Raw genomic sequence first — 14,156 nt, 5'->3', positions numbered from 1 at the left:
AGTATATTCCTATTTCCCCATACTTGCCAAATGAATCTAGGTATCTGCTTAACTCAACTGCGAATTCAAGAATGCACACAGATATTTGGCAGCTCTTGCTGTACTTTCAGTAAAAGACGTTGCACCTTCTTTGGTGCTGAATCTGCCTCTATTCAAAAGCATATTGCCAAAATGTGACATCATGGAAGTTACAAAGAAAAGCACCCACAAGAAATATAAAAGCATTTGAGGCTAAACCCCCTTAGCTATGCCATCTTATTACTTGCTTATATTTGGCAATTACAACACAATGACTTCTAGTTTAGTTTGATCCCATACATTGAGCCAGGTTAACAGAAGGCTACAGAAAGGCTCCTTTGTGCCATGCAWCAGTAGGGAATAGAGAAAAAACTCAACCAACTTAGTTCAGCCAACTGGCTTCCCCCTCAACACCTTCCCATGAAAGTCCCTTAGCAGTTAGTAATAATTTTAAAACAGCAAATTGAGTGACTACGCTGTAAGAAGTTAGTGCTACTACTAGATCAGCTAAGTCTATGACTTCAACAAACTAAGTTTCAGTACCACAGGTCAGCAGCTGAGGAGCCACACTTAGCATAGAGAAACGTTCTTTATTGTCTTGAGAGTTGATATTACCATAATTTGACATTCTTCATTTGTACTGTATAAAAACACATTGACTCAAAGTAATAAAAGCCCAGTTGCCCATATCAATACCCAATGATGGTTTAAAGTTTTAAAGTTTTTTTGAAGTTTTAGAAGAGTAGCAGTTAAAGAATTTCTCCACTTATTTATGAATAAGATGTAACAGATACCATTCATCATTCTGATCAAAGAGGTTTTAAGGCTGTGTTTCCAGCAGTTGGTTGGGCTTATAGCTTTTGTATCAATATTGCAGAAGCACCTCCTCCTCCATTGCAAATTCCTGCAAGACCATATTGTCCTTGTTTCAATGCGTAGGCCATGTGGACAACAATTCTTGCTCCAGACATTCTAAATAAAAGAAACAATGTAGCTTAGTGTCTAAATTAAGACATTTCTTCAAACAAAAAAACAGTTGGCAGAATATAGCAGATTCACTGGAAAAACTATCACCTAATCAACTGTAAAGAGAAAAATAGGATCATGCTCATTTCAAGATACCCTGAAATTTAACAGCTGGATGAAGTCAGGATATACTCCATACCAAAATTGTTACCCTTCCTACCCACCTTAAATTCAGGAATAAAATTGTATGTGTTTACTCCAGCATAAAACCTAATCTGTGCAGAAGAAAAACAAAAGGATTATTTGCATACCCTATTGGATGTCCAAGAGAGACAGCACCTCCATTAACATTCACTTTTTGTGGATCGATACCCAGCATTTTAATATTGGCCAGCACCACTACACTGAATGCTTCATTGATTTCCCACATTGCGATATCTTCTTTTTTCAGTCCTACCTCACTTAGAATCTAGAAATAATAACAATAAAAATAATTAAAATAAGTAAGTAGTGCCATGAAAAAATTATGAAGCTAACAGCACTTGAGATAAATTAGGTCTATTTTGAAGCACCAGTATTACAGTTTTACAACTACAACTTGAAAATTCCCTAGTAAACTTGGACCGCTCGTCAATTAATTTTAAAAGGTTATTACTATTAAGAGCAAAGACCACTTAAAAATCATTACACTAGAATTTGCTAAGGCAGATACTGTGCCCTTACAGAAGGCTTAAACTGTAGCAGAAACCAGCCACCTGTCTACTTCTGCACGTGCTTCAGTACTGCAACTAAAGTGATCCAAAGAAAGGCTCAACTAAAATCAGAATTTCATTTAGTGCATCAGGGTCAGGAAGAACGAACCTATAGTTTGCTTCCACATTTACAAAATCCACAAAGCATGTTCAGAATCTGCAGAGTGCAAAAAAGAAAGCCAAACAGAAAAAAAATTGTAGAGAACCTTCTAAACAAAAGAAAGTATAATAATGCAACAGCACATTATTAACTTTGTTTCCAAAGTTAATGACTCAAGCTGCCTACAGGTCCTCCACTAGACCAAGCAAGCGATTCAACTTAACATGTCAGAACCTCTTCATGCCATGGGAAAATAGCAAAATTGAAGCTTTAGCATACAGACTGAAGTTTTGTAAAAGAAGAAATGGAGAGTATGCATGCAAAGAATACATTTTTATCACACATATTCTCAGACCATGGCTATATTAAGTGCATTTACACTGATACAGCAGTGCCTTACGCTTTGTGGTCCTTTATAAGATAGTCTATAAATGTATTATTATCTATTTATTATTTTGCTTTTTAAATATACTACAAAGCTTGGAAGTGTAAACAAGCTGAAAGGTGGTGAAAACAGTACAAAACACTAGTCTCTTTCAAAATAGATATGAGAATTTTTTTAGTCTGATATCTACATTCTAGCCTTGAGCCTCTGAAAAAACAAACTTTCTATTTATGAAGTAATTATAATTTAAATCATAACTAAAGGAATATCAGTCCACTAAGGGATGAACCAATGATCCACTGCTAGGAAAGCTTGTTGTTTTTCAGACACCACTGAGTTTTATTCCTACCTTGGGAACAGCATATGCAGGTGCAATTGGAAAGTCAATAGGGTCAACAGCAGCATCTGCAAAAGCTGCAAAAATCACAAAAGCTCTTTAAACATCTTTTCTTCTTCCCACATATTATTTCTGTTTGTGCAAGCTGCAAACCCACCTAAGGTAGAGAAATTCTGAATATAATAGTCTCTGAAAATAAACACATCTTAAGTTTACTGCCGTAAGAAGTGACCTGCATAACAACATTTTCAGATGTTTAATATTATCCCACATAGAAAACTCTGGTTAAAATCAAGAACATGCTTCTAAGGCACTTGAAGTTTCAAGCACTATATTGAGAAGATGCAGCCATAATGCAACCTGTGGCCTCACCTTTTCTATGCCATGAAGGGAAGAGGGGAGATAACAGGACAAAAAAGATCCCTAGTCTGAAAGCAAATAGTCTGAAAGCATACTGTAGAAATATTTTCCAGGACTGTAGTCAAAGAAGAGAGAGGAGGGAAAAAGGAAAAAAAAAAAGGAAAAAAAAAAACAAAAAAAAAACTTACCTACTATTCGTGCCAATGGTTTAACTTTCAGCCTCTTGGCTGCCTCTGTAGTCATCAAAACCACAGCAGCTGCTCCATCATTCAGTGTACTGGCATTAGCAGCTGTAACTGTTCCTAAAAGACATAATGCACTGATTAAACAGAGCGGGGGGGGGGGGAAGTGCAACAGCTCAAGTGTATCCTGCAGATAACTTTTTTGTTCTTCTCTTGAACCTTCAGCTTCAACAATACGGTATTATTTGCTGCATTGAGATAACTAAAAATGACGGGGGGGGAGGGGTTGTTTGATTGTTTGTTTTTTAATGAACTTAGAGAGGTATGACGACTGGCTGCATTTGCAAGCCATAACCACACAGTAGGTTGATAATGGCTTCCACAACAGGTGTATTGTCTGCATTAAGACAGAATTTCAGCTTTGACGAGATTAATAAGTAAATATGTGTAAAGGTGTATCAGCTCTCGCTGAAACAAGAAGTTATACTTGGTGAAGACCACGGCAATAGCTTAACTGAAGCCAATCTGTTTGAATCTTTTGAAAAGTAACTGTCCAAAACAGATTTTTATTGGTTGATAAGTTCTTGAACCATCTTTTAATTCAAGTCAATTCAAGCTGTTATGGAGCCAAGACTTCAATTTCTTGCTAGGATATTTCTTTATCTTAGCAGACATCTAAAAGTTAAGGGACATTGGGCATCCAAGCCCTTGTAAACAGTACTCTTCACTATAAAAAAGTATCTTTGCACTTGGTGTTCAAGAAAACAAACAAACAAAYGAGAGAGGAAAGAAAAAAAAATTAAGCAGTTGTTGACTTAATATTTACCATTTTCTTTTTGGAAAACAGCCTTGAGCTTTGGAACTTTACTAAAATCAACGCGTTTGTATTCTTCATCTTCTTTCACTTCTGTATCTGGCCTTCCTGAAATAGATATTATGTTTCATGTTTTATAGTAAAGTCTATTCTTAAGACATTATTTTGATTAAAAGTGTTGCCCAATTTAAACAACTTATTTAATTTAAAAATGTAAACTTATTCATGCTTACGAAAAATGACAAAATTTATTCCTTAATCCCATTTATTCACAGCAAATCTATTTATACGTCATGGTGAGTGAATGAAAGGGATGAACAACATATCTTTATGGTAATTAATAGTGAAATTAAAACAGAGATGTCATACTAGCTTAATTCAATACCTAGTCATCCACTCATTAAGGAATGTAGTATTTAACATTAAAGAAAAAGAAAAGAAACAGACCACAGGTCACTGAACGGGTTTCACCAAGATGACTGCATAACAATTTTCGTATATAAAATAATAATAAAAGTACTTCTTAAGTCTGGATATTTAAACAGCACAGTTCACACTAAATACAGACAAGTCTACTGCTTTCAGTGACAAACACAATTCATTTTACCATGCCTCTCCATAATACCTTTTTGTGAAACAGTAACAGGCACTATTTCATTTTTCAGTATTCCCAGTTCCCAGGCTGTTTTGCTCTTAGTGTAAGAGCCTATGGCGTAAGTGTCTTGTTCCTCTCGTGAGATGGTAAGCTTCTTAGCAGTATTCTCAGCACAGTTACCCTTGGAGAAAACCAGGCACATTAGGTTGGCACTTCTGGACATGTGACCCAGAAATACAACTCAAAAGCTCAACCAGCAGATTAGTGGAATTTGACTATGTCTACCATTTGGTGTACATCTCTAGTATATGGGGACATGATCAAATTATAGCTTCTGCTTTTGGAGTATGAGCTTCAGATTTAGGAAGACTTCTTTATACAGAAACCATGAAGGAATATTCCTTATGAGGCTTTTTAAAACAAAAAAAAAAAAATAACACTAAGTCTTAAAATGCTTAGAGTCTGTCAGAGAAACACTCTGGCAGAGCCAGAATAAAATTGTTCAGCCACAGAACAGTATGTTCACATCATTATACTAATATTTTATTCCATTATTAGCATGTCTATTACAAGGGTTAAAAGAATAGTCCAAAACACAAGGTTTATTCAGCCTTTGGGATCTGATACTCCAAAAAAAATACATGTGTAGAAGTGTGCATACCTTATCTAGTGACTAATAACTAACAATCCAAATGAAAAAAAAAAATCAGCTATATAAACTAATCAGTCATAATGAATTATGACTGTGTAATTACAAACACTATCTAAATACCTGGTGACAAAGTAGAAAATGGATACTCATTTAGAAATCTTGAAAGACTTATTCTTAAACAGATACTGCTCTTCTTTGCTCTCTCATTTCTAAAGAAAACACAATGAATTGCCACAAGCGCCTTCCGTACTGGGTTCCTCCAGTCCTTCAAGCAGGCAAGCGGATTTCTATGCAGTTAAAGTATTTAAAGTCTCCATAGCATGAACAACTTACTCTATTGCCAGAATATAGACAAGAATGTCTTCCTATAGCCTAGTTCTTCACTATCTTCACCTCAGTTTTTCTTTCTCCTCCCTGCCCCCAACCCCACCCTGTGTTTGCAGATGTTTGTCCGATTTGAGTTACCATGCTGATGAGTATCAGCTGGCTCAAGTCTTCTAACAGAACCTCATGTGTACATTGAGGGAGAGAAAGTAAACAGGAGACCTTGCTGAACCATACAGGGTAGGAACCCTCAAAGACATTAAGGGATTTGATTGCTCTTTCCTACAGAGAGAACAGCACCAATCTACTAGTGACAAAAATGGCAGTATTTGAGATTTCACTTTTTTTTTTTAATCCTGCTCTGTGCCCCTCAGACTTCAGTGAGAGGCAGACTAATATTAAACACATAATTTGCTACTATGTTTTGTCCTTCTGTCTAGTCCCTCTCTTTCAGTTACTACAGGAAGCCTGGAAATGAAAGACTTTGTCCAGCCCCCATGAACATTATTCCTTATTTCTAGGTTTGTTAGAGGAAACAATTTAATAATTATAACTAAACTTGTTAGAGCTGCATCACAGAATCTCAGAATAGTTGAGGTTTGAAGGGATCTCTGGAGATCTGGTCCAGTCCTCCTACTACTGCAGGCTGCCCATGTCCAGTTGGGTTTAACACCTCCAAGGATGGAGATTCCACAATCTGGGCAACCTGCTCCAAAATGCTGCTGTGAAAGAGATGAGACTAAACCAACTGAATAAAGGGCTGGCCTTCACACAGTAAAGAGCATGAAAAGCTTAGGTGATTACCAATGAGTTTAAATGCAACCATGAAAATATGACATACTATTCCTCCTTTTTGTCCCATTTGATAGTTATCCAAAGATGACAACCCTTTGGCACCTGACAAGAAATTATTTTCAGACAGACAAAAATAGGAAAACAGCATAACAACTGGAAGCACTTACTATGTTAATGACAAAAATGTAATGTTCCTTCTACACTAACAAAAAGGAAAAAATAGAAAATCCAGAAGCATAAAACTCTATGGTTGATATTTTAGTATTGTACAGGAATATTTACCATATGGATATGGTTATAAACATCAGTAAGCCCATCTTTTACTATCAGATCTTCCAATTTTACTCCTCCATAAGGTGTTGTTCCTCTGCTCATTGTATAGGGAACATTAGACATGCTCTCCATTCCACCAGCAACCATTACATCCTGTTCAAATGAAACAAAAATGAAATTATTAAAATTAACAATACAGTGTGCTCACTGTGACTTCTTTTGGAAAGAAGTATTAAAAAATCTTAAGACAGGACATTTACAGGCATATTTCCAAGAAGTCTTATAGAAATAGGGGGAGAACAAAAAAAATAAATAAATAAAAAGCCTTTATGCAGTTAAAAAGCAAACAGCAGGGACAACAGCTGAAGACAATTAATCTATGCTGACAGAACAACTGGATTTTAGTCTGATAGGTAAATTTAGAAAGCTGCAAGAACTAAAGCAGTCTCTTACACTTCTATTTCCAAAGTTTCAAAGATCAAATTGTAAATTTTATTTGAATCAGTTGATTTTTCTCATTTTTGTTGTCCCTTAGCAGCCTGGTATCCCTATGGAACAAGTCAATTTAGGAGACCAGTAAAAAGAAACAGAGTTTTAAGAGAAGTACTTGCAGTTTTACAGAATATTAGTTAATCTCAATATATAAGAAGAGCTGACTCATAGTAAGGTTTTGTCATGYAGTCTGTCAAAAGGCCAGCAAAGAGACTTTCAATAAACAATAATCATTTAACTTGCATTAGGTTGAATCATTACAGTATTTATAAATTAATGAAATAATATATTTATAAATTAAAACATTATTATAAATTTTCAATCTGAGACAAAAAAAATGAAAAACAGCAAAACTATAAGGATCATAAGTATAYCAAAATCACTAGGTTCTCAGAGCAAGAAGAGGAGACATAGTTGTGTCTGATGGAGGACTTGACATGGATGCAGGCGAAAAAATACCAATAAAGCAATACAGTTTTTTGAGAGTTCAGTAAGGTTGCCTATGAGGCTACAAAAGACAATTTTCATCAAAATAATCATTAAAAAAAAATCAGCTTTTTAATTAAGATCCAGAGAAATAATAGTTTGGTTCTGAATAGAGTATAAACTAGATCCAAGAACAGCAACACAGTGATGAAGAGAAAAGAGGCCGGAGATGATAACTTTCTGTTTACCTGCCGTTCCAGTCAGTTGTGATATGAAAGCAGTGATAGATCAGAGGGGTAAAGGAACAACAGCCGCGAGCATTCCTATGCCATAAAGTGAAAAACTCGGAGACAGAATTAATACAATTGTTTACATGGCACTGTGTCTGCTCATAACCCACACACGGCACTGGGAACCATCACTGACTTTCATAGCACAGACACCTCACAGTCTCCAGCCAGGAAAATCATGACAATTTATAGCTCCAGGGAGCTACCAACTGGCAGAGACTCTGCTCTTGCCAATACTTGCAGAGCACACAATTAGCATGCTGAAAACTCCAGTTCTCTTCAGAGCATGGCCTGCATCTGTCAAACAAACCTAWTGAATGAGCACCAACAAACTCACTGGATATAAATTACTAAACCTAAACATAGCCATTTACACAGAAACACTGGGCCTGATTAAAAGCCCAGTGAAAACACTTCCACTGACTTCCACAGGCTCTGGACTAGCATCGTTCTCTGCCAAGAAGGGCCAAAGTAATAAGTAGTTGTCTAACTTAGTAATGCTGGAATTTTTTCCGTAAAGACAAAGTGGCTTAAATATTTCACTTGTGCTCTTGGTTAAATAAAGAGCTTTAGTAAATTTCACACTTCTRATCTAAAAATGTATACTGAAGTGAAAAAAACCTTCACTTCAAAGGGGAAATTTTGCTTGCCAAAATGCTTTAACTATGAATTAAAACCAAAATTGAAGTGTCTTCCCTCACATTCACACTTCCACATGCTTTGCTGCAATGTGTTTGATGGCTTGCTGAAGACAATGTATTCTCCCAACTTTCCATTAAGCAACACTATTTTTCCCCATTCTATATAGAGTCTTAGACTATAGTTGACAAAGACAGGTAATTCCTCCCCCTCAAACTCTTCAATAAACATGCTTATTCAGCAACACTAAAAAGTCTCAGCTTCTTCTAATGTAATAACAAAGGTTGAAACATCTTAAATGAATTAAATGCATATACTATAGCAATATAATTTCAAAACATCTTTAACTACATTCAAGTGTTAAAAACACCTGAAAGTCAAGGTGAAGCACATTTCAACAAGATTTAAGTCTATACACATGTTTTCAAGTTTTMAAAACAGAAAGCTTGTAAATATCCTTATTTTGTGGAGGGAAGGGGAGGCGTAAAGAGGTGATGTACTTAAAATATTTGTTATTTGCTCAGCTCTAAAATATGTCAGACAATTTCATAACTATAATATTTAAAAATTTTTATGTTTCAAAATGCAGTTGCATAAGCAAAACAAACTCATTAATCAGCTTCATCATCCCAAGTCAAAAACACAGTAATTAGTAGGGCAGGATCTACGACATTGGTCCTTTTTTTTTTTCCACTCCACCCATAATTACAGCTGTATGTCTAGTTAAACAGCATTAACATTCACCTACCTGACTCCCACACATTAAGCTTTGGGCTGCCATCATGATAGATTTCATTCCTGAAGCACAGACTTTATTGACAGTTGTAGTAGGAGTACAGATTGGTAGACCTAAGTCAAATAGATTGAACAGAGGATTGTGTTATTTCAAGGGTAGCCTAACACTGTATTGGTATTTCAACTGGATTTCACACAGGACCAAGTTTTATCTAAACCCAGGGTGTCCAACATGCTTAGCCTGCCAAGACAACTTATCTATCCCCACTCGTCACTGCTACCCTTCTTGGAGACTCTGCAGTTTCTTGTTATCAGGCTCACAGGGTAAGAGAGGAAGCAAATGAAGAGCAAGAAAGATGCTGGAAGACAGATGGCCAACTCCAGAAATATTTCTCCTCTGGAAATGCCTCGCTTCTAAGCGGCACACAAGATTGAAAAGGTATAAACAAGCTATTCAAGCTAGCTACTAGCAACATGACAGTACCCCAGTACAAGAGTTCTAAGCTTTATCTTATCTATTTTTATTTCATCCAATTTTTATTTTATCCATTACAAATCAGGACCAAAATTGTTATGTGTCAGTGTTACTGGAGTGTTCATGACAATAGTCTTGGGTTCTGCTGTCTGTGGCTTGACTCAGGTCCATCGCGTCACTGCCTCTATCCCAGTCTTGCTTTCTGGCATTATGGCTCTGCTACCAGCACATCACCTCCATACCAGTAATAACACGGGGAAAGCAGTTAGGGGTGGGGTGTAGAAATAGCCTTATTTAATCCCTTTTCCTCATATGGCAGCACTTCCTTCTCTTTCACCAAAGCACAGGGATAGAGCCAAAACAGTCCCTAGCCCATAGAGCTTCCCAAAGTCATGCTAAGGTATGGAATTCTATCCCTACAGGAAAAGGAAGAAGCAAATAATTCCAGGACCTCAATATTATGTTGTAGTTAACACTACAGAGTGAATCCTTCCAGTGACAGCTCCAGGCTCCAAACTAAAATGAAAATGTAGTGACATACCTACGTAACTACAGCTTATGGAAACTCACTGACCCCATATCCAAAAAGGTTTAACAGTAAYGAGACGTTGGGGGAAGAGGGGAGATCTGTTTCATGGAAGATTCAAAGAGCATCATCTGTCACTAGCATAAAATGCCCAGAAGTAGCAGTCAGCTCTCTGGCATCCTCTTTTTCCAGCTTCTGCAAAGACTGTAGGCAATACGATCTATCATGCATATGAAAATTGATTCCTGAGCATGCACAATTAGGCCCAATTACATGAGTACAACAAATAGCCCTTGCCCACCATGGGAAAAAACATACACAAACTGTCTTGATGAAAGGCTAGGCACCAATGATTCAAGTTAATCTCTCTGCTTTAAACTCACAGCTCAGTAACTTACAGTTGCATTAGTAGCAGTTTGCATCAAAATAGATCTTTAACCTCAGAATCAGAATGAATACCTGCACCCAGTACTGCTTGTCTTGTTGGAGCTTGTCCTTCTCCAGCCTGCAAGACATTACCCATATACACTTCTTTCACTTCTTCTGTGGGGATACCTGCACAATAAAATTGTTTTGATTCAGCATTCTTTGCACGAAAAAATGTAATGGCCCTTTACAGACCTTAGCATTAGAATTTCCTACAAAAAGAAGTGGGGAAACATGCCATTTCTAATCTATGTGCTAAAAGCAGCACATAGGCCTCTAACCACGCCCACTAGATCCAACACTCATCCACGGAACGTGGTGAACTAGTGACCCCACAGAACAGAATTCCCGGTAATCCTTCAGGCCAAGCCATGGTAGGCTAACTAAAGCAAACATTTCCCAACCACACCTGCAGCCTAAGCAGCTCAATTCCCTTGGAYGGAAAAATCTACAGTTTTCTATCTGCCACAATTATGGCTAAGGGAACAGGTATTTTACATAGCTTAGCCAAAATACCCGCTAGCAGCCACCAAATGGAAAAGTCCTGTTCTTCCAGTGCTTCTATTGCAACAACACCAGTATTCACGTTTTCTAATACAATGMCGATTCAAGAAAGTACATTTGAAGATAAATCCCCTCCTCCCCAACCAGAAGACTTTTTTAAAATCGATTTAATCCCCCAAAACAGACTCACAWGGGAATCAGACAAACATAAGTGTGCATGTAACAAGGGAGCAGCAAAGAAAAGGACCACTGGTTTCAGCAGCAGGTAGCCTTTACAATAGATCCAGTGTGTCCGTATAACCACTCCCTCAGACAAACAATTAGCATGTCCAGTAGGATTTAAATTGGCACAGATATCATTAAATAATATTCTGCTCTTAGAAGTAGCACTTAATTTTTATTGAAACAAAGCCCAGCAACCATTTTTATTTAAGTACCATTTGCAGATAAAGACTTAAGAGCACCAYAGGGAAGCGGAGGGAGGCAAACAAACAAACTTTTGTTTACCAAGCAACTTAAAAACAAACACAGGTTGATACTGTTCTGAGCCACTTGCAGTTTTCTCTTGTGGAAAAAATAATTACATATACCTGCTCTGTCAATTGCTCCTTTAATTGCAATGGAGCCAAGTTTAGTGGCTGGCAATGATGAAAGGGATCCTTGGAAAGATCCAATTGGTGTCCTTGCAGCACTTGCTATCACCACTTCCTAGGAGAAGTATGAAGTAAAAGTCATAGCATCTCTCACACAATCCCATATATACCACTATTTTTAAAAAAACATCCTCTTCTACTATCTCATCCATGTCACAGCTGCTCTTTTATCCTGTAAGTTTCAGAGAACAAAAATTGCCTTAATTACATCTTGTACAGAAAAAGCCCGTTTGGTTAAGTTCTTGAATCTACTGCACTGATGTCTAAAGGCGTTCTAACAGATACTTGGGAACTTAAAACTGGTGTACTGGTACACTTCTGTCTGTACACCAAAGAAAGCAGGTTGTAGAAGAGAACTTCCCTCTCCCCCCTAATTTCAGCCACTAGACAAAATATTTATGTAATTGTAATTGTACGGTTAGTGAGGTGCTATCTTTTGCTTTATCTTAAAGATCTTCTGACAGTGCATAAGCAGTAGTTTAATAAGTAATAATTTCATGGCATAGCATTCAGCTTCACATCTAGAAGTCCCTCAAAACAGATGTACTCAGTTTTCCTCAGTTCTAACTTTCTTCARTGTTACATCAATATGCCTACCTGCTAACCTGGCTCCCTGTGAAAGTAGCATGAGGACCTGACACCAAAGAGTTTCACGTTTCAAAGCTCTGGCTGCTCCTGCACAGCTACTGAGTAGAGTCAATGAATACCTTCAATCCTACAGATTTCAACGGAAGTCAGACACAAAATTTTGTAGGGCCTTGCCTTKAGTTCTTTATTTAGAGAGACAGGCAAAACAAAACACCAGAAAACATTTAAACAAATAAAAAAACTCACCCAAAATGACAAAATATATTTACTGTAAAAGTAAGAAATCTGAATGCAGATTTGTTGTGATAACTTAGGAGAAAAAAAAMCTTCATGATTTAAGAAGTAGGTTTAGAACAGTGATTAATTTCAGCTTGTGCTTGTAGTCAGATTTTTATACTTACATTTAAAGTACGTTGTGATGCATAGTCACGGCTTGTAAACTTCAAAGCCTGAAAATAAAACAGTCTTCAGAATTTCATAGTAAAAATGCTAATATGATATTTCACAGGAAGGCCTCATTTTCATGAAAGTTTTTCAATAGTTAARAAACACCGGGAAATATTAAAATATAAAAGTCATAGATGTATTCTTCAAATACATTTTAGTGCAAAGCCTCACTGTAATATCTATAATGATTTTTTTTTGAAAATAAACAGATACTCCTTTAAAACAACAACAAAAAACATTTTGGCCAAGTCCGTTACACAGATACATAACGGTGCTATAACAGCCAGGAAGTGAGCGGTGCTATCTTAGAAAAAGTTTACTCCTCTCCCTGTCTGCTTCTCTGGACTTTGATCCTTTTATTGTTATTGCTAACTTTACTACCCTTTACTAATGGCAGTTCATGTCTACAGCTTCACTTCATTGGCATTTCCTGATCAAAAATGAGGATAATGGCCATAGAATGCTGCATCAAAAAATGATAAAACACATTCAAGAAACAAAAGTCACCATCAGATCAGACAAATTCACTGGCTGTTAGCTTCATCCAATTAATCAGCATAATGATAACAAAGATACATCTGCAGATATTATTTCATATGTTAGCAGAATTATCTTTCAGGTAGTGGCTTAACTGRTTAAGAGCTTAAGCCATTTCATTAGACAATATTTAAGCACACTGGAGGCTTCTGGTTCATTACTGAATAAGAGCATTCAGCCAAATTAGCACTAATTAAAAACAATCATAATTTAGTAACTTCGCAAGAGCACCATYACCAGCAGCATTTTATGTCAAAGAATGCTTTCCAGTACTGTGTCCGCTTGCAGAGATTCCTGTTTTTTAATTTTGCTTTTCAAAATCGCTTCTCTCCCTATTACAACACAAAAATTTAGTCCCTTTCTTTCTTCATTTGACAACCTTTAATTAGCAAAACAGAGGACAAAGTTTTCCTTCTGTCTTTCAATTAGTTCTAAAAAAAAAAAAAAATCAGGTTGTAATTTCCAGTGCAAAAGTTTAAAAGGAAACTTCTCTCTGAAAATGAACTGTATGTCCTTGGGCCTTTAGCATTATGGTTTTAAAGGGTTAGTTACAAAAAATAACGTAACAAAACACCATACCCTTACTGGGCTGTGTCTAAAGTTTAGATTAGCAGAGAATTGGTCAGAGAAGCCAATTCTGTAAGTGCCACCGGCTCCCAGCGGATGACCTACGCCCAGGACAGACAATTTTTCAAGCTTCTGCGGCGAGCCAGAGGCCCCTTCCGCCGGCTGCGGCGGCCCCCGCGCCACGGGGCAGCCAGGCCCGGCTGCTTCGCCGGCCTGTCACCGCCGCCCCGCCTCAGCGGCCGCCCGGGCCCCGGCGCGGACCAGCCTTCCTCCTCCTCCTCCTCCTCCTCCGGGGAGG

General features: G+C 37.3%; 1 protein-coding gene across 1 annotated transcript in view; it reads right to left on the bottom strand.

The window, feature by feature from the left end:
- Positions 1-588: 588 nt before the first annotated feature.
- ACAT1 (acetyl-CoA acetyltransferase 1) overlaps positions 589-14,156 on the bottom strand; it is a 21,336-nt gene continuing 7,768 nt past the window's right edge. The window contains exons 3-14 of the mRNA XM_085309100.1: positions 13,871-14,071; positions 12,709-12,756; positions 11,657-11,774; positions 10,596-10,691; positions 9,149-9,249; positions 6,563-6,706; positions 4,540-4,690; positions 3,927-4,022; positions 3,107-3,220; positions 2,571-2,635; positions 1,296-1,453; positions 589-990 (exon numbers count right to left, since the gene is read on the bottom strand). Of these exons, the coding sequence (XP_085165226.1) occupies positions 870-990; positions 1,296-1,453; positions 2,571-2,635; positions 3,107-3,220; positions 3,927-4,022; positions 4,540-4,690; positions 6,563-6,706; positions 9,149-9,249; positions 10,596-10,691; positions 11,657-11,774; positions 12,709-12,756; positions 13,871-14,071 (1,413 nt within the window). The 3' untranslated portion in view covers positions 589-869. The remainder of the gene's footprint in view (positions 991-1,295; positions 1,454-2,570; positions 2,636-3,106; positions 3,221-3,926; positions 4,023-4,539; positions 4,691-6,562; positions 6,707-9,148; positions 9,250-10,595; positions 10,692-11,656; positions 11,775-12,708; positions 12,757-13,870; positions 14,072-14,156) is intronic.

This window comes from Rhea americana, unplaced genomic scaffold (assembly GCF_003343005.1).
Source record: "Rhea americana isolate MKP2758 unplaced genomic scaffold, rheAme1 scaffold_29, whole genome shotgun sequence".
NCBI classification, from domain to species: Eukaryota; Metazoa; Chordata; class Aves; order Rheiformes; family Rheidae; genus Rhea; species Rhea americana.
The sequence above is the reverse complement of the archived record's forward strand: the minus strand, read 5'-3'. Positions and strand labels throughout refer to the sequence as shown.